Consider the following 25,456-nt stretch of genomic DNA (forward strand, 5'->3'; position numbering starts at 1 on the left):
CCCATTTGTCTATTCTCAATCTTTCAGAACAAGCCTCTGCTGTTCCATACAGGAATTTTTCCCCTGTGCCCATATCTTCAAGAATTTTCTCCACTTCCTCCTCTATAAGTTTCAGTGTCTCTGGCTTTATGTGGAGTTCCTTGATCCACTTACACTTGACCTTAGTGCAAGGAGATAAGAATGGATCAATTCTCATTCTTCTACATGATAACCTCCAGTTGTGCCAGCACCATTTGTTGAAAATGCTGTCTTTTTTCTACTGGATAGTTTTAGCTCCCTTCTTAAAGATGAAGTGACCATAGGTATGTGGATTCATTTCTGGGTCTTCAATGATATTCCATTGGTCTACCTCTCTGTTGCTGTATCAGTACCAAGCAGTTTTATCACAATTGCTCTGTAGTAAAGCTTTTTGTCAGGCAGGGTGATTCCACCAGAGGTCCTTTTATTGTTTAGCATAGTTTTCGATATACATGGTACTTGTTTATTCCAGATGAATTTGCAAATTAACCTTTCTAATTAAATTGAGAATGGAGTTGGAATTTTGATTGGGATTGCACTGAATCTGTAGATTGCTTTTAGCAAGATCGCTGCTTTTACTAAATTGATCCGGCCAATCCATGAGCATGAGAGATCTTTTCATCTTCTGAGATCTTTGATTTCTTTCTTCAGAGATTTAAAGTTTTTATCATACAGCTCGTTCACTACCTTAATTATAGTTACACCAAAGTATTTTATATTATTTGTAACTACTTTGAAGGGTGTTGTTTCCCCAATTTCTTTCTCAGCCTGTTTATTGGTTGTGTAGGGAAAGGCCACTTATTGGTTTGAGTTAATTTTCTATGCAGCTATTTATCTGAAGCTGTTTGTCATGTGTAGGAGATCTTTGGTGGAATTTTTAAGATCACTTATAAGTACTATCATATCATCTGCAAATAGTGATATTTTGATTTCTTCCTTTCCAATTTATATCCATTTGATCTCCTTTCGTTGTCTAATTGCTCTGGGTAGGACTTCGAGTACTATATTGAATTGGTAGGCAGAAAGTGGGCAGCCTTGTCTAGTCCCTGATTTTAGTGGGATTGCTTCCAGCTTCTCTCCATTGAGTTTGATGTTGGCTACTGGTTTGCTGTATATTGCTTTTATTATGCTTACGTACAGGCCTTGAATTCCTGATCTTTCTAAGACTTTTATCGTGAATGGGTGCTGAATTTTTTCAAATGCTTTCTCAGCATTTAATGAGATGATAATGAGGTTTTTGTTTGTGAGTTTGTTTATATAGTGGATTACATTGATGGATTTCCATATAGTAAACCATCCCTGCATCCCTGATATGAAGTCTATTTGATCATGATGGATGTTTGTCTTGGATTTGGTTAGCGAGAATTCAATTGAGTATTTTTATATCGATATTCATAAGGGAAATTGGTCTGAAGTTCTTTTTCTTTGTTGGGTCTTTACGTGGTGTATGTATCAGAGTAATTGTGCCATCATAAAATGAATGGGTAAAGTACCTTCTATTTCTCTTTTGTGGAATAGCTTAAGGAGAATTGGAATAAGGTCTTCTTTGAAGGTGTGTTAGAACTCTGCACTAAAACCATCTGGTCCTGAGCATTTTTTGGTTGGGAGCATTTAATTACTGCTTCTATTTCTTTAGGGGTATGGGACTGTTGAGGTCATTTATCTGATCCAGATTTAAGTTTGGTATGTGGTATCTTTCTTGAAATTTGTCCATTTCATCCGTGTTTTCCAGTTTTGTTGAGTATATCCTTTTGTAGTAGGATCTGATGATGTTTTGGATTTCCTCAAATTCAGTTGTTATATCTCCCTTTTCATTTCTGATTTTGTTAATTAGGATACTGTCCCTGTACCCTCTAATGAGTCTGGCTAAGGGTTTATCTATCTAATTGATTTTCTCAATGATCTAGCTCCTGTTTTGGTTGATTCTTTGAATAGTTCTTTTAGTTTCCACTTGGTTGATTTCATCCCTGAGTTTTATTATTTCCTGCTGTCTACTTCTCTTGGGTGAATTTGCTTCCTTTTGTTCTAGAACTTTTAGGTATGCTGTCAAGCTGCTAGTGTATGCTCTCTCTAGTTTCTTTATGTAGGCACTCAGAGCTATGAGTTTTCCTCTTAGGAATGCTTTCATAGTGTCCCATAAGTTTGGGTATGTTGTGGCTTTATTTTCATTAAACTCTAAAAAGTTTTTTTTTAATTTCTTTCTTTATTTCTTCCTTGACAAAGGTATCATTGAGCAGAGTGTTGTTCAGCTTCCACGTGAATGTTGGCTTTCTATTATTTATGTTGTTATTGAAGTTCAGCCTTAGTCTGTGGTGATCTGATAGGATGCATGGGATAATTTTAATTTCTTTGTACCTGTTGAGACCTGTTTTGTGACCATTTATATGGTTGATTTTGGAGAAGGTGCCCTGAGGTACTGAGAAGATGGTATATCCTTTTGTTTTAGGATAACATATTTTGTAGATATCTGTTAAATCTATTTCTTTCATAACTTCTGTTAGTTTCAATGTGTCTTTGATTAGTTTCTGTTTCCAGGATCTGTCCATTGATGAGAGTGGGGTGTTGAAGTCTCCTATGATTACTGTGTGTCGTGCCATGTGTGTGATGAGCTTTACTATTGTTTCTTTAATTAATTTGCCTGCCCTTGCATTTGGAGCATAAATATTCAGAATTGAGAGTTTATCTTGGAAGATTTTCCCTTTGATGAATATGAAATGCCCCTCCTTGTCTTTTTTGATAACTTTGGGCTGGAAGTCTATTTTATTCGATATTAGAATGGCTACTCCAGCTTGTTTCTTCAGACAGTTTGCTTGGAAAATTGTTTTCCAGCCTTTTACTCTGAGGTAGTGTCTGTCTTTTTCCCTGAGATAGGTTTCCTATATGCAGCAAACTGTTGGGTCCTGTTTGTGTAGCCAGTCTGTTAGTCTATGTCTTTTTATTGGGGAATTGAGTCCATTGATGTTAAGAGATATTCAGGAAAATAAATTGTTACTTCCTCTTATATTTGTTGTTAGAGCTGGAATTCTGTTTTTGTGGCTGTCTTCCTTTAGGTTTATTGAAGGATTTCTTTCTTGCTTTTTCTAGGGCATAATTTCCATCTTTGTGTTGGTGTTTTCCCTTTATTATCCTTTGAAGGGCTATGTTTGTGGAAAGGTTCTCTGTGAATTTGTTTTTGTCATGGAATACTTTGGTTTCTCCATCTATGGTAATTGAGAGTTTAGCAGGGTATATTAGCCTGGACTAGCATTTGTGTTCTGTTAGTATCTGTATAACATCTGTCCAGGATCTTCTGACTTTCATAGTCTCTGGTGAGAAGTCTGGTGTGATTCTAATAGGTCTGCCTTTATATGTTACTTGACCCTTTTCCCTTACGGCTTTTCATATTCTATCTTTTTTTGTTGCATTTGTTGTTCTGATTATTATATGTCGGGAGAAATTTCTTTTCTGGCCAAGTCAATTTTGAGTTCTGTAGGCTTTTTGTATGTTCATGGGCATCTCTTTTTTTAGGTCAGAGATGTATTCTTTTGTAATTTTGTTGAAGATATTTATTGTCCCCTGAAGTTGAAAATCTTCAGTCTCATCTAAACCTATTCACTTTAGGTTTGGTCTTCTCATTGTGTCCTGAATATCCTAGATGTTTTGTGTTAGGAATTTTTTGCATTTTGCATTTTCTTTGATTGTTGTATCCATGTTCTCTATGGAATCTTCTGCACCTGAGATTCTCTCTTCCATCTCTTGTATTCTGTTGCTGATGCTCCCATCTATGATTCCTGATTTTTTCCCCTAGTGTTTCTATCTCTAGAGATGTCTCCCTTTGTGTTTTCTTCATTGTTTCTACATCCCTTTTTTGATCTGGGATGGTTTTATTCAATTCCATCACCTGTTTGGTTGTGTTTTCCTGTAATTCTTTAAGAGATTTTTGTGTTTCCTCTTTTAGGGTTTCTACCTGTTTAGCAGTGTTCTCCTACATTTCTTTAAGTGATTTATTAATTTCCTTTTAAAATGCTCTATGAGCATCATGAGATATGATTTTAAATCTTATCCTTGATTTTTGGGACTGTTGGTTTATCCTGGGCTCACTGTGATGGTAGTGTTGGGTTCTGATGATGCCGAGTGTTCTTGGTTTCTGTTAGTAAGATTCTTTTGTTTGCCTTTTGCCATCTGGTAATCTTTTGTGTTAGATTATCTAGTTGACTCTGACTGGAACTTGTTCTTCCTGTGATTCTTTAGTTTCTGTCAGCACTCCTGGGAGACCAACACTCTCCTGAGTCCCAGTGGTCAGAACACTCTCTGAGGCAAGGTCACCTTTTACAGGGAAGGTGCACAGAAGTCTGGAGCTCAGATCTACCTCCTTAGTACTGGATTTAGAGCCCTCCCTGGATGCTAGCTCTCTTCTATCAGAGAAAGTGCCCAGGGATCTGGGTCTCAGTGCTGTCTCCTGGGTGAGGATGAAGGCCAAAAGGGACCCTGTCCAAGAAGCTCTGTTGCTTCTTCTGCCCATGTGCTCTCCTGCTTAGACTGATCTCAGTGTTCCCAAGATTATTGGTGTGCTAGGGCCTTCCTTTGTCCTTTGACCCTGTTTCTGTTAACACAGGACCCCCTAGGTTTTTTGGAACAGATGTTGCAATCCACTCACCAGTGATCTCAAGATCCTAAGAGTGCTAGGGTACCTGCAGCATGGAGAGTCCTCTGGGGACCACGGTACCCTCTGTGGAAATTGCACCCAAGATCACCAGGAGTGGCGCCAACCAGAATGAATCCCAGCCACTGGTTGTCAGGTGTCCTTTTTCTGTGTTTCTGCTAGTACAAGACCCTCTTGGATTTTTGGAACAGATGTTGTGTTCCACTCACCAGTGATCTCAAGATTCTGAGTTTGCTTGGGTGCCTGCAGTGTGAAGAGTCCTCTGGACACCTTGAATCTTCCGCTGAGATCACACCCAAGATAGACAATACTTTTGTTTTTCACCTACAGCAGAGTTTCTTTGTAGCTAGGGATACAGCAGCATCAGGGAAATCTCACTAATATCATTAAATTTTATTACACACATTTTCACAGAGGATGTTGTTTAATTCTATTTTGAAATCTTAATTGATCATACCTAGAATCACACTGGTACTTTGAATACTTGATTGACAAATTTTCACCAGCAACTCTTTTATCCCTGTTGACAGAAGACCATACATTGAATTAGTTTCTATGTCATTGAGGTTTAAGGCAATTGAGTAAAATATATATCTACCACAATGTCTAGAACAGCACTGCTTGGTGTAGCATATATTAGATCTTTATTATTTTATTGATATACTATTCACTGCAAATGCTTTCCTAGCTAACAAAGGGAAACAGCTTGAAATTTTCACCTTGATGCCTTCAGCTAGGACCTCATTTCATTTTCTGATGTCAGGAAAATATGTGGTTTATCCCTCTTGGACCTATGCCCTTTGTCCCAATGTTAGTGCTTGTCTCATAATATAGACACACACAGAATATAGACTTTCATTCTGATTTATACCTAGGACAATCATTGCCCTAGAGAGGCCTTGTTCCATATTATGTTGCAAATGAACAAATTTCCCCACAATAAAAGCACCAGACATTTTGAGATCAGATACCTGTACACAATATATTTGCAAAGAACCACAATTTCTTCAACAGGATCTCTACATATGTAAAACTCAGAGTTCTCAATGTATTGGATTATATATTGTGGTACCATTAAACATATTAGAACCAATATCATTGTATCCCTCTCTATTCCACCTTATGCTGTGCCTCAGACTTTAATGATCTGATTACGTGTTTATTCACAATGTATTCACATTTTCAAACAGCAAGATCACTATCATAACCTGCCTTGCATCTGGATAGCATATGAATTTGTTCATGGATGTGAACAATATTGATTAAATATCAGTGATGCTTACTACGGAGAATGTTACAATCTTTCCAAATAAGATAGGATTTTTTTCATCAAGCTTTTACCTAGGAACTTAAAGCTGCAAAGCCATGATGATATCCTTTCTATTTCAGCATGGTCTAATTGAGTCTAATTTTGGATTTCATGACTTTGAATAGGCACATGCTCTCTGAATATCACCATTTCACTTGTTTGGCTTCATGGATCAGTAATCTCAATACATAACATTTGTTGTTTTAGTGAAAGTTTTCTTAGCATGCCAGATGTCCCATTCATTTTTAGGTGAACATATCAAACCATTTTTTCTACCTTCTTCTCTATATATCCCACCTTGTTTGGATTAACTCTTTTCACAATTGAAGCTAAAAAAGTGTAAGACTTTCAGATCTATAAAAGCCTTTTCCCACCTCTCAAATATCTCATAACACTTGTCTCAGCAAACGTGATGAATTTCAGAGAAAGAATCAATTTTTCTATATATATAGAATTCTCTAAACCACTTATAGACAGCATTGTAAACTCAGTACTGAACTGCTCTGCTATTATGCAATAATTCTTGGTGCTTAGTCTTTTTTGCTATTGTTCTCCTGTCACTGATAATTATAATGAAACATGTCTGGAAATAGTTAAGGTTTCCTAGTGTCCATGAGTCAGTATATCCATATGGATGCTTTTATATTGCCTTAGTCCATGTTGAATACATAGTCATATTACTGTCTCCAGTACTATGGCACCCACAGATTCCCAAGTATTTCTGTGTCGAGTTGTGTCCAGAGTCTGGTTTTGAGTAACTCCCTTTTGGTATTTAATCTTCTGCGTGTCAACATTTGAGATACAATCTGTTTCCTAGACATCATAACTTTTTTGCATTTACAATACTGATCCTGAAAAGCATGCTAAATCCCAATATTCAAGCACTGTTTTTGTGTGTTCTTATACCTTCTTATTTGAATATATTTTGAGTGTGGGTTATAAAGTTTTATTCCAAAATAATGCTCCTGTGCAACTGGTAACTAGTTCCCTCCTTACATATTTGTGGAATTATAAGCTAACATCTTCCCCCACCACTTTTTCCATCAAAGTCTTGATTAGTATTGTGCATAGCAGAATCCCTCTTTCTTTGATTTTTGTTTTGATTTTGATTCATCCTTTATTCCTGTGAGAAAATTCCTTGTGGGAATGTCAACAAGCCTCCTTTAAATGTTTTATCCTCAACAGTGAAGGCATATGACTGCTTTCCATAGTTACTTTTAATTTGTGCATTATGATGTACTTGCAATTTTTCAATAGATAGTGAGCCATGTATTTGAAGTGTGTCTCCACATAATTGAAATAGTCAAGATTCAGCAATAAGGCATTTGGCCTGATGCTATATAAAGAAAGATTGTCACACACACACACACACATCCTTTTTTAAGAACACCCAACTCTGAGATATATCATCCTTCACTACATGATGCATAACTCATCACCAACTGCATGCAACTGATGTTACAGAGAGGAGACACTTCTTTTTATATCACATGGAAAAGGTGTAGTTATTGAGATTAAGCTGCACAGATGACTTATCTTCAGATTAATCATCCTCACACAGCCTACTGTTAAAAGAAGCTAATTGTTTCTCTTCAAATAGGTCTTGGAAGAGAAAATAAATTTTATTCACCTTACCAGGTGACCCACAGTGTCCAATGACTCCAAGGAAGTCAACTGTGCTGAACCAGCAAGTTTATTTGGTATTTTTCACTCAAATGGGTAAGAGGTTAATGAATTGAACCTCAATGGTTAAAAGTTAGATAGCTGTATATCTATACATTACTCTGCACCGTGGGTATGGACACACATGTTTCAAGATCGATCTCTATCATTAATGGGAGTCAACATTGTTAAAGTTGTTTCAGTAATTCATATAAAGGCAATTCCAGCTTTTAAAAACAGCATTATCTAAAGCTCCACCAGTAAAGCAGAGAATATAGGGTCGAAATATGAATAAAGGCATTCATAAAAATTATTTCCCAACTGCTTATATGATAGCCATACTGCATCCACTGAAGTCATCTATATTAAGGGGATGGACTCTTTTCAGAGAGAACTTTGGCAACAGTGTTCATGACTTTGTGATTTTTTTTTTTGTGGCCTACATACATCACATATAAAGATGAGTTTATTTAAGATATTTTCATGAAGACATATCACAGTAAATTGCAGTTATTGACCCTCACAAAAAAATACCATTTTTCTTTGTCTATTGGGTTGTCTTTAACTCCCAGATGATATTGGATTTTATGTTAACATCACACATATATAATAATTTGCTTGTATCTATGCTATTTCTTCAATTCAAGAAGAGGAAAATCATGATATCTATTGTGCTGCATTATATAAGTTAAAATATTAACCTTACATTGCATTCAAATTATGGCATAAAAATGATCATTATATAAAATCGAGCTGAATGAAACATTATATTGGGCAGATAAAGGGAAAGTCGAGTGGAAAGTTGGGAAAGAGATGAAGAAAATGGAAGAGGGAGAGTACACAGAGGAAAGGGAAGAGAAGAAGAGGAGCAGAAACACATGGCCTGGAGAAACGTCAAGTTCCAAAGGGTCTCATAATTCAGAAGATGGAAGTGTAGTGGTAGATCTGCCCAATTTGGCAAACAGCATGTATTCATATTAATTGGGTTGTATTTTCATTGTTAAGCCATTTTGTGCTTGGAGATTGACCATAACAAAATGGAGCCCAAGTTATTGATTGGAATTCAACTAACCTGAGATAAAAATTCACTACCCTCAAACACCTGAATGGGCTTGGGCAGGAGTATAGGCTGCAGCAGGGTAGATTTGAAGGTGGCTGGGTTTGAGGGGCCTACAGAGAATGAAAAAGGGACATCTACACTGGAGAGAGACTTTCTGTGTTCTCTTCCACGTATGTTTCACTCCTCACACTGCCCCCTTCACCCCAAACAATGACATAAACAATGTGGGTCTCTTTACATTCAGTTACTCCCTATGAATAAAGAATCAGGAAACAAAGGTACAAAGTTCTCTGGACCAGGTTATTGATATAAAGAGAGAAATATAAACTTTTGCTACTTAAAGATGGGAAATTTCACAGGTAGTTCAAAACTAGAATGGGAATATTAGTCACTAACTCCAAATAGAGAGAGCAGTGATAATCGCCTGTAATGTACTAGTATTAATAGAAATCTGTGGCTCCAGGGAGAGAGCATAACAGATAGATATTATAATATTTATTAATTAAATAAATTTCTGTAGTTCAATGTAGACAGCACAAAAATAGATGGTATAACAGGATGGCTGCTCTAGGAAGAGTGTTTAACAATTAAAATTTAGTTTCTTCCTATTGAGAAATATTAGTGAAAATTTGAAATAATTGCTTTAAAAATGGTATAGAAATATATTGCTCTAATAAGTCTTATAGGATACTCATATTTTGTCTGACATGGGCTCCATGGGAATTTTAGGTTTAAATCCTGTTTTGACAAGCTATCTCTCATAAGCAAGTATAAATAGATGTGTGAATCAATTTAATAAAGTCGGCAGGAGACTAATATTCTCTAATATGAACTCCACAGAAAATTTGGGTTAATATACTGACATGACAAATTAGAAAGTCTTAAAGAGGCTAAACATTGTGTGATTTTGAGTACTGTGGTTGTTTTATAGGTCCTTTGGCAGATCAGAAGCTACAGGTTTTTGTGGTTTTTGGTTGAAGTGTATGCTGCTTCTTGGAAAAGGTTTTGTCTTTGTGTATTTGGAAAAGGTGACTAAGGTATATAAAACTTCAAGAGTTATATGGGTAGTATTTGAAAGAGGGAGACTCCTTGAAGTACTAGATTCTAGAGAATAGAACAAAAAAGTTGCCTTGAGGTTATTAAAATTTTTTGAGATTTATATATGACAGAATATACAGCCTTGGTGAATTTCATCATCAGATATGCTGAAATGTCCTGCCTCATCTCCTGATGTTTTTGTTTGTCATCAAGATCCAGTCACCACACAGACATCAGAGACAAATGTTGGTGTGGCCTTCTTATGTCCAATGGATTCTCCGATTTCCTTACCCTTCCTCCTCCCTTCAAAAAGTATCTCAACAACCATATTCAGCTTGAAGATGTTATGAAGAGTCATCGTCCAAGTTCTCTAGTCTTTAGAACCTGGGAGTGGCTATTATTAATTTTCTCTGATACTAAAATTTTGAAGTACAGGGCTTAGATCCAGTCCTTCTATTAGTGTTATTATAAACAGATTGGAGATGTTTAAGAATGTGAGTTAAGTAACAAATAGGAAATTCATGGCAATGAGTTTATTGTTAGGGTGTTTTCAGTTATTTTAATCCTAAATGACTGAGTAAGTAACAGAGAACTATCTGGATTACTTCATGGAGGTAGTTGGCTTTCAAAAATGTCAGAAGTCCACAGAATGTGAAGTTTAATTTATTTACTCAGTTGTTGTTGAGACTAATCTGCTGCTTACGGTATTCTCTATCGTGGATTCAAAGAAAAAACAGAGCATCATTGAGTTATTCCAGTTGTGGCGAAAGAGCCACTAGGCAAAAATTGCCTCATTTCATCTACAGATATAACACTGTCCATAGAAAGACACAATTACAGGTTAAGACAGCTTGATTATGCCAAGAGAGAGTAGGCTTGTCCTTAATATTCCTGTTTCTGTAAGTCTGTCAGATGAACCTGGACAGTAGGCTGAAGATGGATGCTCCAAAGTATTGTGGTAGGGGACTCTCCAAGTGATCAGCAGTCTTTTAAAATAGGCTAAGTTTTGGAGGCTGTGTTAGGTCCTATATATTTTCAGTTAATAACAGTCGTTCATAAATTTCTTTAGGGGTTGAAAATCTACATAGTATCCTACCAAATCCAGGCTTTTTACTTTGAGAGGAACAATTTTGAGAGGATGATTTTCATATGGCATTCAATCTAAAGCCAAGATATAGCCAGATGAGGTATTTTAAGTCTTTAAATAAGAATAGATGACAGAGGTTCTATTTAAGTAAAAAGATGATGGACTTGGTGTTAGGTCTCTTGTACTTTATAAATTACAAAATAGTAATAGTTCTGTTCAATTATATCTGAGATAAAATAGTCTTCTAGTTGGACAGAAAGGGGGATGACCCCAGCCAGTAGTCTGAATAAGGATGGTATAAAGTGTTGAAATAAGTGACTGTCCAAGTGATCAGCAGTGTCTTTAAATTGGCTAAAGTCTGAAGCTGTGTTACTCTTCCATTATATTTTCAATTAATATCATTCATTCTTGGATTTCTGATGTAGTTCAAAACCTACATAATCTCCTAGCCAACCCAGGCATTTTACTTTGAGAGCAACAGATTTCAGAGGATAATTTTCAGGTTCCATTTAATATAAAGCCAAGACATAACCAGATGTAGAATTATAAGTCTTTTTAGTAAGAATAGATGGCAGAGTTTCTATTTAATTAACAAAGATGATGGACTGGGTATTAGATCTCATGTACTTTATAAATTACAAAATAGGAATAGTTGTGTTCAATTATAGCTGAGATAAAATAGTCTTTTAATTTGACAGAAATGGGGAAGTGTTGTGGGTAGCCCTGAGACTGATTATTTTTTATGTTTATTCCTTTATTCTGTGAGGGGTTGTGAATAAGGAATGAGTCAGTACTTATCTAATTTCTAGTAAATTTTTCCAGCTTAATTTGTGATATAAAGGAGAGCTTATGAATAAGCAGATAAAGGGAAGGTGGATTGGAAACCTGGGAGAGACGAGATAGAGAAAATGGAACAGGGAGAAAATGCAAAGGATGAGGAAAAAGAAGAAATACAGAGCAAACACACATGGACTGGAGAAAATGCAAGGTATAAGGGTCTCATAGATGTGGAAGATGGTACTATAGTAGTAGATCTGCCCAATCTATGTGCACAGCATATATTCATATTAATTGAGTTGTCATTTCATTACTGGGGAATATTTGTGTTGGAGATTTACTGCAACACATTACTATCCATGCATACCATATTCTCATGTAAAGTGACTTACTTACATGTTCGGAGACATCAAATACTCTCAGATGCATGGCCACTTTGAATTGCTGTATATCCTGCATTCAAAGCTAACTAAATGGATTGGATACAATTGACTTAAAGATTTTTCTGAAGTATCTGTGTTAGAAGTACTCAACAAACTTCCATCTGGGTAATGAAAACTTATGCATTGTCAAAATTATCTTCAAAGTATTTCCAGTGGGTTTTTTTTAACAAGATTTTGACGTGGTGAAAGACTTTTAAACCTTCTTGAGAGGAGAAGTCATCCTTTAATAATTTTTATGGATTAATCATTGTTATAATTATGGACATGGACAATAAAGCAAATTTTTCTCATTTTTCTCACTAAAAGGGATGGTAAATTGTAGCCTTTTAAATCAATTACAATCATTGCTAAGAGAGTGAAGGTAAAGGAAACATAAGGAGGGAATGGGGATATTCATTAATATTTACCACTTCAGCTCTAACATCTATTAACATTCAAAGTTTTCCCTTTTACTTTTTCATAATATGTGCAGGGATTTCCCAAGAAGTGTCAGAATCCTCTATATACTTTATCTCCAATTTCTCTTGTAACACATAGTCAACCTCCTATTAAGTTTCTTTTGTCTACAGACATTGATCTACTAATGCAGTCTTAGGAGTTAACCATTTCTGTGGTAGGAATCTAGGCACTTAAGCCCTTGCTCCTTTTTAAATTTAGTATCTCTGTTCCAGTTATATCCTATGTTTCTAAAATAGGCAAAGCCTTGGGTAGTTTTTGAGGACATATATCAATATCTTCCCATGAAGCCTCTATCATTTCCCCCTACATATAATCAGGGTAAGATTCTTGTCTTACAAGTATGTTAACCTCTGTAACCAAATTTTGGGCAAGAACTAATCCCTATACATATGTAGGCATGTCATGAATATAAGACCTCAAATTTGAGACTTAACTTTTGCTCACACACAATAAACTCTACACATACCATATTTTGTCATACCTGATAACTTTTTACTACCTATTAACTTGGCATGAACCTTTAATTTGGCCAGGCTGTATTACAAAATTTCTGGGAAATCAAGGTTTCATAAGCTCCTATTTCAATCAAGACTCCTATTTCAATGCCACTTACTTTGAAAATTTATTTGGCCTTTGATCAAGAAGAGCTGAATATTAACATATTTTCTTTTTTTTTAATTAGGCTATTTTCCTCATTTACATTTCCAATGCTATCCCAAAAGTCCCCTATACCCTCCCCCCCCCACTCCCCTACCCACCCACTTTTTGGCCCTGGCATTCCCCTGGACTGGGGCATATAAAGTTTGCAAGTCCCATGGGCCTCTCTTTCCAGTGATGGTCAACTAGGCCGTCTTTTGATACATATGTAGCTAGAGTCAAGAGCTCCGGGGTACTGGTTAGTTCATAATGTTGTTCCACCTATAGGGTTGCAGATTCCTTATCTCCTTGGGTATTTTCTCTAGCTACTCCATTGGGGGCCCTGTGATCCATCCAATAGCTGACTGTGAGCATCCACTTATGTGTTTGCTAGGCCCTGGCGTAGTCTCACAAGAGACAGCTATATCAGGGTCCCTTCAGCAAAATCTTGCTAGTGTGTGCAATGGTGTCAGTGTTTGGAGGTTGATTATGGGATGGATCCCTGCATATGGCAGTCTCTAGATGGTCAATCCCTTTGTCTCAGCTCCAAACTTTGTGTTTGCAACTCCTTCCATGGGTGTTTTGTTCCCAATTCTAAACATATTTTCTTATACTTCAAACTCTCTTGCACTTTCACCTGTAGAAGAATTGAAATGCATCTATGGATACAGTGGCATCAAGGAAATACAATTAATAACATTAATATTTATTTACACACATTTTCATAGACCATGGGTTCTAATTATATTTTGAAATCTTCACTGACCATACCTAGATCCACCCTGGAACTTTGGATACTTGATAGAATAATTTTTGACAGCAACTCTTCAATCCCTGTAGGCGAAAGATCATACATTGAATTAGTTTCTACTTTATATCATTGAGAAATTTTGGGGGGGGCAGGGGGCTTGAGTAAGATGTATATCTATCATCATATCTAGAGCAGTACTGTTTGCATAGCATATATTAGATCTTCATTATTTTATTTAAGTATTTTTTTTACTGCAAATTCTTTCCTAGCAAACAAAGGGAAACAGCTTGCATTTTTCACTCCAGCTAGGTTCTCATTTCATTTTGTGATGTCAGGAAAATGTTTTGTTTATCTGTCTTGAACCTAGGCTCTTTGTCACAATGGCAGTGCTTGACTTATAATATAAACACACCTGGAATGTAGAATTTCATTCTGATTTATTCCTAGGACAACCATTGCCCTAGAAATGCCTTGTTCACTTTTATGTTGCAAATGAACAAATTACCGACAATAAAAGCACCGGAGGCTAGATTCATATAACAACTTCTACACAATATATTTGCAAAGGAGCATATTTCCTTCAACTGGACCTCTAAACCTGTAAAGCTCAGAGTTCTCTAGGTATAGAATGATGGGTGTAATACCATGATTCATAATAGAACCAATATCAGTTGTATCCCTCTCCATTTCGCCGTAGGTTGTATCCTCAGCTTTTAATGGTCTAAGTATCTGTTTAATAATAAGGCATTCACATTTTCAAATCCCAAGACCCCTATCATAACCTGACTTGCATCTGGCTGTCATGATTTTTTTTCATGGCTGTGACCAATATTAATTAAATATCAGTGAAGTTCCAATATTGAACCTGATATGTATTCTAGGTCCAAATATCTGAGCACTGTTACCCTATGTTCTTATACCTTCTCATTTGAATACATTTTGAACATGGGATATAAAGGTTTTTTTTTTCTTTTTTTCCAAAAGAGAGCTCCAATGCAATTGGTAACTAGTTCCCTTCTTCCATATTTGTGAAATTAAAAGCTAGAATCATCCTCAACCCCTTTTCCCTCAAAGCATTTATTAATATTGTGCATAGCAGAATTCCTCTTTGTTTGATTTTTGTTTTGCTTTATCCTTCATTCCTCTTGGAAAATTCCTTGTGGAAATGCCAACTTGCCTCCTTTGAATATTTTATCTTCAACAGTAAAGCCACATGGCCACTTAACATAGTTTCTTCAAATTTCTGCATTATGATTTACTTGCAAATATTTCAATAGATAGTGAACCTTGCATTTGAAGTGCATCTCCATATTACTGAAACACTTAAGATTCACCAATGAGGCATTTGGCCTGATGCTATGTGAGGAAAGATTGCCACACTCACATTATCCTCCTATATGGACACACAACTCTGAGATAAATCATCCTTCATTACATGAGTAATAACTCATCAAAGACTGCATGCACCTTATCTTACAGAAAAAAGGCACTTATTTTCATATCACATGGAGGTGTAGTTATTGAGTTTATGCTGTACAGATGGTTTATCTTCATATTGATAATCCTTACACAGTCTGCCTTTAAAAGTAGCTAGTGCTTTCTCTCAAAACAGTTCTTGGTTGACAAAAGAAATTTTATACACATTATTGAGGACCCACAAATGACCAGTGACTCTAGAAATCCAACTCTGTTGAATCAGTGAGTTTATTTGGTGTTTCTCAGACAATTATGGATAAGACATGAATGGCTTGAGCCTCAATGATTAAAAGTTAGATTGCTGTATATCTATGTATTACTCTGTACTATGGTGTCTTAGTCAGGGTTTCTATTTGTGCACAAACATCATGACCAAGAAGCAAGTTGGGAAGGAAAGGGTTTATTCAGCTTACAATTCCATACTGCTGTTTATCACCAAGGAAGTCAGGACTGGAATTCCAACAGGTCAGGAAGCAGGAGCTGTTGCAGAGGCCATGGAGAGATATTCTTTACTGGCTTGCTTCCCCTGGCTTGCTCAGCCTGCTCTCTTATAGAACCAAGACTATCAGCCCAGAGATGATCCCACCCACAAGGGGCCTTTCCTCCTGATCACTAATTGAGAAAATGCCTTACAGTTGTATCTCATGGAGGCATCTCCTCAACCGAAGCTCCTTTCTCTGTGATGACTCCATCTATGCCAAGTTGACACAAAGCTAGCCAGTACACATGGGTATGGATGCACATGATTCAATAGAGAGATCTATCATTAAGTTGAATAGCAATGAACATTGTTAAAGTAGTTTCAGTAGTTCCTATAAAGGCAACTCCAGCTTTTTAGAACAGAATTGTCTAAAGATACACCAGTATAAAAAAAAGAGAGAGAATATAGGGACAAGCTATGAATATAGGCATTCAGAACATTATTTCCCAGCTGCTAATATGATTGGCATACTGTATCCATTGAAGATATCTAGATTAAGTAGATGAGGTTTTGTCAGAGAGAACATTGGCAAGAATGTACATGAGTATGTTTTCATTTTTGGAACCTACATACATCACATACAGAGATGAAATTATTTAAGATATTTTAATGAAGATATAACACAATAAATTTCAGTTCCTGACCCTCACCAAAAAAAAAAAAAATCATTTTCCCCTTGTCCATTGTGTTGCCTTTATCTCCCAGACAATCTTGGTTTTAACACTAACATCACACATATATAACAATGTACTCACATCTATGCTAAGATTTCAATCCAAAAAGAGAAAAATCATCATATCTGTTGTTCTGCATTGTGGGGCAATGGGCTATACACAGACACCCTGTTCTCTAGTCCAGCTGAGGTCTTGAACCCTGGTAGAACCCGATGGGTGCTAATTTTCACCTACATGGGATGGAAGGTGTTCCTTCATGTCTCTTGTACCTCTGGCTCCTGTCAAAGTTACCATCACCCCCAGCCCTCACAGTAGAGGCATGTGGATAGCAGTCATGTAGACTATGTTCCAAGCTTCTGGACTTCAGACTAGATACCTCCCCACCATTACCTAGTAACATCAAGATAACAAGCCCACTAAAAGTAGGGCTGCTTGGGTCCACCCTGCTCTCTCTCTTTGCTCTCTAAGCTCTCTCTCTAAGATTTTACCTCTCTCTCTAAGCCTCACCTTTCTTACCCTCTAACTCTCTTTCTATCTTTCCCTTCCCCCTCTCTCCACAAGGCCATGTCCAGTCTCTCTCTCTCTCTCTTTCCACCTTCTCTCTTTCCCCCAGGCTTTCTATAATAAAGCCCTAAAACCCTAGACTGTCTCCGTTCATCAAGGCCCGCTATGCTTGGATGATGGGATAGGCTTTCTTCTAACAAGCTACTTCTGACCTCCCATCAGAAGGCCTTCCTGTGCTCCAGCCACGGACTGGACTAAAGACTCTCACCTGTGTGGGAACCACCCAGTATCTCCTTTCCCTCTGCCCTCTTCCAGTATCTCTGGGGCCTAGTGCCATCCCGGGACCCCTATTCTGTTCTCAGCTCCTCTGCCATATCCAGTGTGGGATGCCAGAGACAGAAACTAGTACTGGTGGCTGCCCCTTGTCCACCCCCCACCATGTGGGGTCAGTGGCTTCACACAGCCAGATGCCCACCTGGGGCCACGTGGAAATTGTCCTGCAGTCTTCTCGTGTCCACCCACCCAGAGCACCAGAACTCTGGCCAGACACAGCTCTCTTCCTCCCTGCTCTTCCCCTACACCCACAGCTCTGCATTGCATTATATAAGTTAAAATATTAATTTTATGTTGCATTTACCTCATGGCCTAAAAATGATAGTTATATAATTTGGATCAGAATGAAACATAATATTGGGCAGATAAAGGGAAGGTGGAGCAGAAAGTTGGGAAAGAGAAGTAAAAATGGAAGAGAGAGAGGAAAAAGAGGAAGAGGAAAAGAGGAGCAGAAACATGTAGCCTGAAGAAACAGCAAGTTCTAATTGTTCTAATAGGTGCAGAAGATCATAGTGTAGCAGTAGTTCTGTCCAGTCTAGGCGCACAGCATGTATTCATATTAATTGAGTTGTGTTTTCATTGCCAGGGGAGTTTTGTGTTGGAGATTTAACACAACAAATTGGCACCCATTGTATTGATTTGAACCCAACAAACTAGAGGTAAAAATTCACTGCCCACCCCAATACCTGAATGGGGCTTGTGCAGCTTTATAAGGTGCAGCAGGTGGATTTGAAGGTGTCTGTGTTTGAGCGGCCTACAGAGAATGGCAGAGAGGCATCTACACGAGAGAGAACCTTTCTGTGTTTGCTTCCCCCATCCTTCACTCATCACCCTACCTCCCTCCAAACAGGAACACATACAACATGTGTCTTTTTACACTCAGCTCCTCCCTGTGAATAAAGAATCAGGGAGCAGGGGGAAAGGTACAATGGTTCTTGACCAGTTAACTCACTGATAAAAAGAGAGAAATATAAACTTTTGATACTTAAAGATCAGAATTTTCACCTGCAGTTTCAAACTATATAGGTAATATTAGTCAATGACTCTAAGTAGATAGAGCAGTGAAAATCTCCTGCTATGGACAGGTATTAATTAATAGAAGTCTTTTGCTCCAGGTAGAAAGAATTGTAGATAGATATAATGCGTATTAATTAAATAAATGTCTTTGGCTCAAGATAGAGAGCACAACAAATAGATGGTATAACAGGATGGCTGATCTAGGCACTGAATTTAGCAATTGAAAATTAACTGCTTCATATAGGCTAACATTAGTGAAAGTTTGAATAAATTGCTTTAAAAATGGTATAAAGATATATTGCTCTAATATGTCTTACAGGATACTCATATTTTGTCTGACATGGGTTCCATGGGAAATTGGTTTAAATCCTAGTTTGATATGTTGCCTCATATAGCAGGTATGGATAGACCTGTGAATCAATTTAATAAAGTCTGTAGGAGACTCATAATCTGGAACGTGGACTCCACAGAAATTTGGGATTAATATCCTGGCATGACAAATTAGAAAGGCCTAAAGAGGCTAAAATGTGTGTGATTTTGAACATTTTGGATGATTTATTGTTCCTCCAATACAGAGAGCAAGCTACAGGTTTTTTTCTGGTTAACAGTTGGATGATGTGCTGATTTGGGGAAATGTATTTATCTTTCTATTTTTGGAAATGTTTGATTACGCACTTATACTTTCTAGAGTTATATGGATCATAAATGATAGGGGGAGACTCCCTAAAGAAATAGATTCTAGAGCCTAAAACAAAAAGTTTATCTTGATGATACTGCCATTTTTTTTAGATTTATATATGACAAATATACAGCCTTGGTGAATTTCATCATCAGACATGTTGAACTGACCTGCCTGAACTCCAGATGTTTCGGTTTTTCCATCCAGATCCAGTCACGACACAGACATCAGAGACAATCAATGGTGCAGCCTTCTTAAGGTAATGAGTTCCTCCATTTCCCTACAATCTCCCCTCCCTTCAGAAATATCTTAACACCCAAATACAGCTTGAAGAAGTTATGAAGAGTCTATGTCGCAGTTCCCTAGATTTAGGACTGGGTGGGGTTATTATTGGGTGTCTTTGATACTAAAATTTTGAAGTACAGGCCTTAGACCCACTACTTCTATTCCTGTTATTATAAACAGATCAGAGATGTTTAAGCCTGTGAGTTAAGCAGCGAAATAGGAAATTCATGGAAATGAGTTTATTGTTAGGGTGTTTTCAGTTATTTTAATCCTAAATAACCTGATAGTAAGTAACAGAAAACACTCCAGATTACTTCGTGTAGATGCTTGGTTTTCAAAGATGTAAGAAGTACACAGAATGTGACAATTAAGGTTATTTATTCAGTTGTTGGTGAGACTAGTCTGCTACTTTCATTTTTCCCTGCTGTGAATTCAAAGAAAAAACAGAGCATGTTTGAGTTACTCCAGATGTCGGAAAACAGCCACTAGGCAGGAATTGCCTTATTTCAATTAAAGACATAATACTATCCAAAGAAAGAAATAATTACAAGTTAAGACAGCTTGATTTTGCCAAGACAGATTAGGCTTGCCCTTAATATTCCTGATTCTCTAAGTCTGTCAGATGACCCTGGCCAGTTGGCTGAAAGTGGATGCTCAGATATGTTGAAGAAAAGTACTGTCCAATTGAACAGCCGTCTCTATAAATAGGCTAAGATTTGGAAGCTGTGTTGGGCTTCCTATATATTTTCAGTTAATACCAGTAGTTCCTCGATTTTTGGGGGGGTTAAAAACTTACATAGTCTCCTAGCCAATCAAAGCTTTTTATTTTGAGAGGAACAATTTTGAGAGGATGGTTTTAAGATAGCATTCAATCTAAAGCCAAGAAATAGCCAGATGTAAAATTATAAATATTTTAGGTAAGAATAGATGACAGAGTTTCTATTTAATTAACAAAGATGATGGACTGGGTCTTAGGTCTCATACACTTTATAAATTACAAAATAGTAATAGTTGTGTTCAATTATATCTAAGATAAAATATTCTTTTAATTGGACAGAAATACAGAGGAGTTGTGAATAGCCCTGGGACTGATTATATTTGATGTTAATTCCTTTCTCCTGTGAGGAGATGGGAACAAAAATGAGTCAGCACTCAGGTTATTTCCTGTACACCTTCTCAGCTTAATTTGTAAAATAAAGGAGAGCTGATGACTGAACAGATGAAGAGAAGGTGGAGTGGAAAGTTAGGAGACAGAAGAAGGAGAAAATAGAAGAGGGAGAGGACACAAAGGAGGAAGAAGAAGAAAATTAGAGCAGAAGCAATTAGCCTGGAGAAACTGCAGGTTCTGAAGGGTCTCATATTAGTGGGAGATAGTAGTGTAGTGACTGGTAGATCTGCCCAATCTAAGTACACAACATGTATTCATATTAATGTAGTCGTCTTTTCATTACTGGTGCATATTTGTGTTAGAGATTTACTGTTACACATTACTATACATGCATAACACATTCTCATGTACAGTTGCATAATTATCTGTTCACAGACATCAAGTAAGCTCCCATGCATGGCCACTTTGAACTGATGTATATCCTGTATTCAAAGCCAGCAAAGTGAATTGGATACTCTTTCCTTAAAAATTTTTCTAAAGTATCTGTTAGAAACAGCCAACAAACTTACATCCAGGTAATGAAACTTATGCATTGACAAAATTATCTACAAAGTATTTCCAGTGGTTTTAGAACAAGGTTTTGATGTGAAGGACATTTCAACCTTCTCTATAGAATAAGTCATCCTTTAATACTTTTCAGGGATTAATCATTGTTTTAATTAGAGGCAATAAAACAAACCTTTATCTTTCCTGCTTACTAAAAAGGACAGTAAAATGTACCCCTTTAAATCAATTACAATCATTGCTTAGATAAGAAGGAAGGTAAAGGAAACAAAAGACTGTAATGGAAATATTCATTAATATTTACCACTTCAGCTCTAAAATCTATTAACATTCAAAGTTTTCCCTTTTAATTTTTCATAACATATGCAGGGATTTCCCAAGAAGTGACAGAATCCTCTATATATATTGTCTCCAGTTCCTCTTGTAACACATAGTCAATCTCCTATCATATTTCCTTTGTCTACAGACAAAGATATACCAATACAGGATTAGGAGTTAACTGGGTCTGTGATAGGCAGTCTATTTTGGTGGAATGTGGCTTGCTCTGGCAACCCAGTCAAGAACTCTATAAGAGATGAATGAGCGAACCACATTCCCAGAATCAGGTACGTTACACCACAGAGCCCCCAACTCCCTAATTTTGGGATTATAAGTCACATAAACAATGTCCCAAGCTTCTGGCATTCTTGCTAGATTCCACCGCCACAGTTACCTGACTATAGCCAGGTATGTTCCTCCCCACAGTTACCTGGCATCAGCAAGAGAGCCCAGACCACTATAAAAGAGACTGCTTGTCTCCTCCTTGCTCTCTTTTAGCTCTCTCCTTTCTTACTCTCATCTCTAGCCCTCCTTCTTTCTCTACCTTCCCCACTCTATCCATGTGGCCATGGACAGTCTCTCCTTCTTTCTACCTTCTCTCATTCTCCCTGCTTTTTTATAATAAAGCTGTAAAAACATAGACTGTCTCTGCTCATCATGGCCTGCTGTGCTTAAATGATAGGATAGGATTTCCCCTAATGAGGCCTTCCAGTGCTCCAGCCATGGACCAGACCAAAGACTCTCACCTGCATGGGAACGAGACAGCACCCCTCTCCCCCTGCCCTCTCCTCCCTTTGTCCCCAGGACTGGTTGAGCTGTCCCAGGGCCCCCACTCTGTTCTCAGCTCTTCAATGGTGTCCAGTGGTATATTGGATTCCGAGGCTGGGAATCTGGTGCCCCTTGTCCACCACCCCCTGATGTGGAGTCAGTGGCTTTATACAGCCAGGTACCCACCCAGGGCCGCTTGAAAAGAATGAAGCAGTCTTCTGAGTCTGCCTGCCCAGAGCACCAAAACTCTGGCAGGACATGTGTTTTCTCCTACTCCCTTTATTTCCACAGTGCCCACTGCCCCACAGTTAACCATTGCTTTGGTAGGACTTTTGGCATTTAAGCTATTGATCCAACTTTAAAGTTGGGATCTCTATTCTAGTTATGGCCTTTGTTTGTAAATTAGGCAAAGCCTTAGATTGTTTTTGAGGATATATATCAATATCTTCCCCTGAAGCCTCCATTCTTTCCCCCTTCATTTCATCATGGTACTATTCTGGTCTCACAGGAATATTAATCTGTGTTCCTAAATGTCGGGAAAGATCTAGGCCCCACACATTTATGGGCATGTCATGGATTTAACAATTTAAATTAATTTAACAATTGACTTCCCATCAAAGACATTAAACTCAACTCTCTCTGTCTCTGTCTCTGTCTCTCTGTCTCTCTGTCTCTCTGTCTCTCTGTCTCTCTGTCTCTCTGTCTCTCTGTCTCTCTGTCTCTCTGTCTCTCTGTCTCTCTCTCTCTCTCTCTCTCTCTCTCTCTCTCTCTCTCTCTCTCTCTCTCTCTCTTTTTCCTGGTAACTTTCTACTACCCATGGACATTTTATAAGGCTTTTAATTTGCCCAGGCTGTATTACAAAATCTCTGGGAAATTAAAGTTACATAAGCTCTTATATCAATCGAGCACATATGTCAATGCCATTTACTTTGAAATGTTATTTGGCCTTTTATAAAGAATAGTTGAATATTAACATATTTTCTTGTACTTCCAAACACTCTTGTTCCTTCATCTGAGGCAGATTTTCTTCACAGTTGGGATACAGTGATATCGGGGAAATCCCACTGATATCATTAAATTTTTTACACACATTTTAACAGACCGTGGTTTTTATTTCTACTTTGAAAGCTTCATTGACCATACCTAGCTCCACACTGTAACCTTCAATACTTGATTGAATAATTTCCAACAGCAACTCTTTCGTCCCTGTAAGGAAAAGACAATACATCGAATTAGCTTCTATTTTTATATCATTGGGGTTTGGGGAAATTGAGTAAGATGTTCATCTGTTACCATGTCTAGACCAGCACTGCTTGGCAGAGCATATATTAGATCTCAATATTTTATTGAGGTATTTTTTACTGCAAATTCTTTCCTAGATAACAAAGGGAAACAACTTGCATTTTTCACTGTGAGGCCTCCAGCTAGGTCACCAATTAATTTTCTGATGTCAGGAATATATGTTGTTTATCTATCTTGGACCTATGTTCTTTGTCCCAAAGGTAGTGCTTGTCTCTTAAAATAAACACACCTGGAATGTATACTTTCACTCTGATTTATACCTAGGACAACCATTGCCCTAGAAATGCCTTGTTCACTATTATGTTGCAAATGAACAAATTTCAAAAAAGAAATGTACTGGAAATTTTGAGATCAGATACCTATAGCAGCTTGTACATAATATATTAGCAAAGAAACATATTTCCTAAAACTGTACCTCTAAACATGTAAAGATCAGAGTCCTCTAGTGTAGGATTACCTAGTGAAGTACCATGATACGTATTAGAACAAATATCAGCTGTAACCCTCTCCATTCCACCAAAGGTTGTGACTCAGCCTTTAATTTTATAAGTTCTTGTTCATTCACAAGGTATTCAAAATTTCAATCACGTAGATCCCTATCATAACATGCCTTGCATCTGGATATTATATGACTTTGTTCATGGCTGTGACCAATATTAATTAAATATCACTGAAGGTCTCTACAGAGATTGTACAACCTTTGCAAACTTGAAAAGAACTTTCCTTGCTCATCTAACTTTTACCCAGGAACTTAAAGCTGCAAAGCCATATTGTTATTTCTATTTCAGCATAGTCTAATTGTGTCTGAATTTGGATTTCAGTATATCGCCCTTGAATTGCCACCTACTCTCTGAGTATCATCATTGCACTTGATTGGCTTTATGGATCAGTGATCTCAGCTGGTACATAGCACTTGATATTTTAGTGCAAATTTCCTGAACATGCCAGATGGCATATTCATTTTTTGGATGAACCTAGCAGACTATTTCTTCTAATCGCTCCTCTATGTAACCCATCTTGATTGCATTAACCCTTTTCAAAACTCAACCTAAATAACATTGTAAGTCATTTAGATGTGAAAGACTTTTAAACCTTGTATAGATCATATCATACCACAGGTCTCAGCAAAGAAGATGAAGTTCAGAAACAGAATCAAATTATGTATCTGTTTGGGATTCTCTAAACATCTAATAACAGTAAGGCAACTTGGTCACCGAACAGATCTGCTTTACACAATACTTTTTTGATGCCTATACTTTTTTTATTGTTCTCCAAACTCTGATAATTATAAAGAAGCATGCCTGATTATAGTTAAGTGTTCCCATTGTTCCTGAGTCAGTCCATCCATGGAGATATCTTTATATTACCTTAGCCCATGTTGAACACATAGTCATACACTGTCTTTCCATTTCTGTAGTACCCACGTTTTCCTAAGAATTTCCATGTCATGTTGTGCCCAGATTCTGATTCTGAATAACTCATTTTTAATTTAAAATCTTCTGAATTTCAACATTTGAGAAACAATCTATTCCCTAAACATCATTACATTTTTGCCTTTCGAATACTGAACCTAAACTATATGCTAGATCCAAATATTAGAGAACTGTTATCCTGTGTTCTCATTCTCTCTTATTGGAATATATTTTAAATGTAGGTTATAATGTTTAATTCCAAAAGAGTGCTCCTTTGCAACTGGTAACTAGTTCCTTCCTTCCATATTTGTGAAATTATAAGCTAACATCTTCCCCCACCCCTTTTTCCTCCAAAGCCTTAATTAGTATTGTGCATAGCAGAATCCCTCTTGCTTTGATTTTTGTTTTGATTTTAATTCATCCTTCATCCTTGTGGGAAAATTACTTGTGGAATGGCAACGAGCCTCCTTTAAATATTCTATCCCCAACAGTGAAGACATATGACTCCTTACCATAGTTTCTTCTAATATGAGCATTATGTTTTACTTGCAATTATTTCAATAGACAGTGAGCAATGCTTTTAAAGTGCATCTCCATATTACTGAAAGAGTCAAGATTCACCAGTGAGGCATTTTGCCTTATACTATGTGAAG

The 25,456-nt window shown here is 37.1% G+C and overlaps 1 protein-coding gene across 1 annotated transcript in view; it reads right to left on the bottom strand.

The window, feature by feature from the left end:
• The window catches only part of Skint6 (selection and upkeep of intraepithelial T cells 6), a 482,358-nt gene that overhangs the window by 278,049 nt on the left and 178,853 nt on the right, over nt 1–25,456 (bottom strand). Inside the window, exons 14-16 of the mRNA NM_001103199.1 lie at nt 23,233–23,295; nt 13,903–13,965; nt 5,118–5,180 (exon numbers count right to left, since the gene is read on the bottom strand). Coding sequence (NP_001096669.1) covers nt 5,118–5,180; nt 13,903–13,965; nt 23,233–23,295 — 189 coding nt within the window. The remainder of the gene's footprint in view (nt 1–5,117; nt 5,181–13,902; nt 13,966–23,232; nt 23,296–25,456) is intronic.

The sequence above is a fragment of the Mus musculus genome, chromosome 4 (assembly GCF_000001635.26).
Source record: "Mus musculus strain C57BL/6J chromosome 4, GRCm38.p6 C57BL/6J".
NCBI lineage: Eukaryota > Metazoa > Chordata > Mammalia > Rodentia > Muridae > Mus > Mus musculus.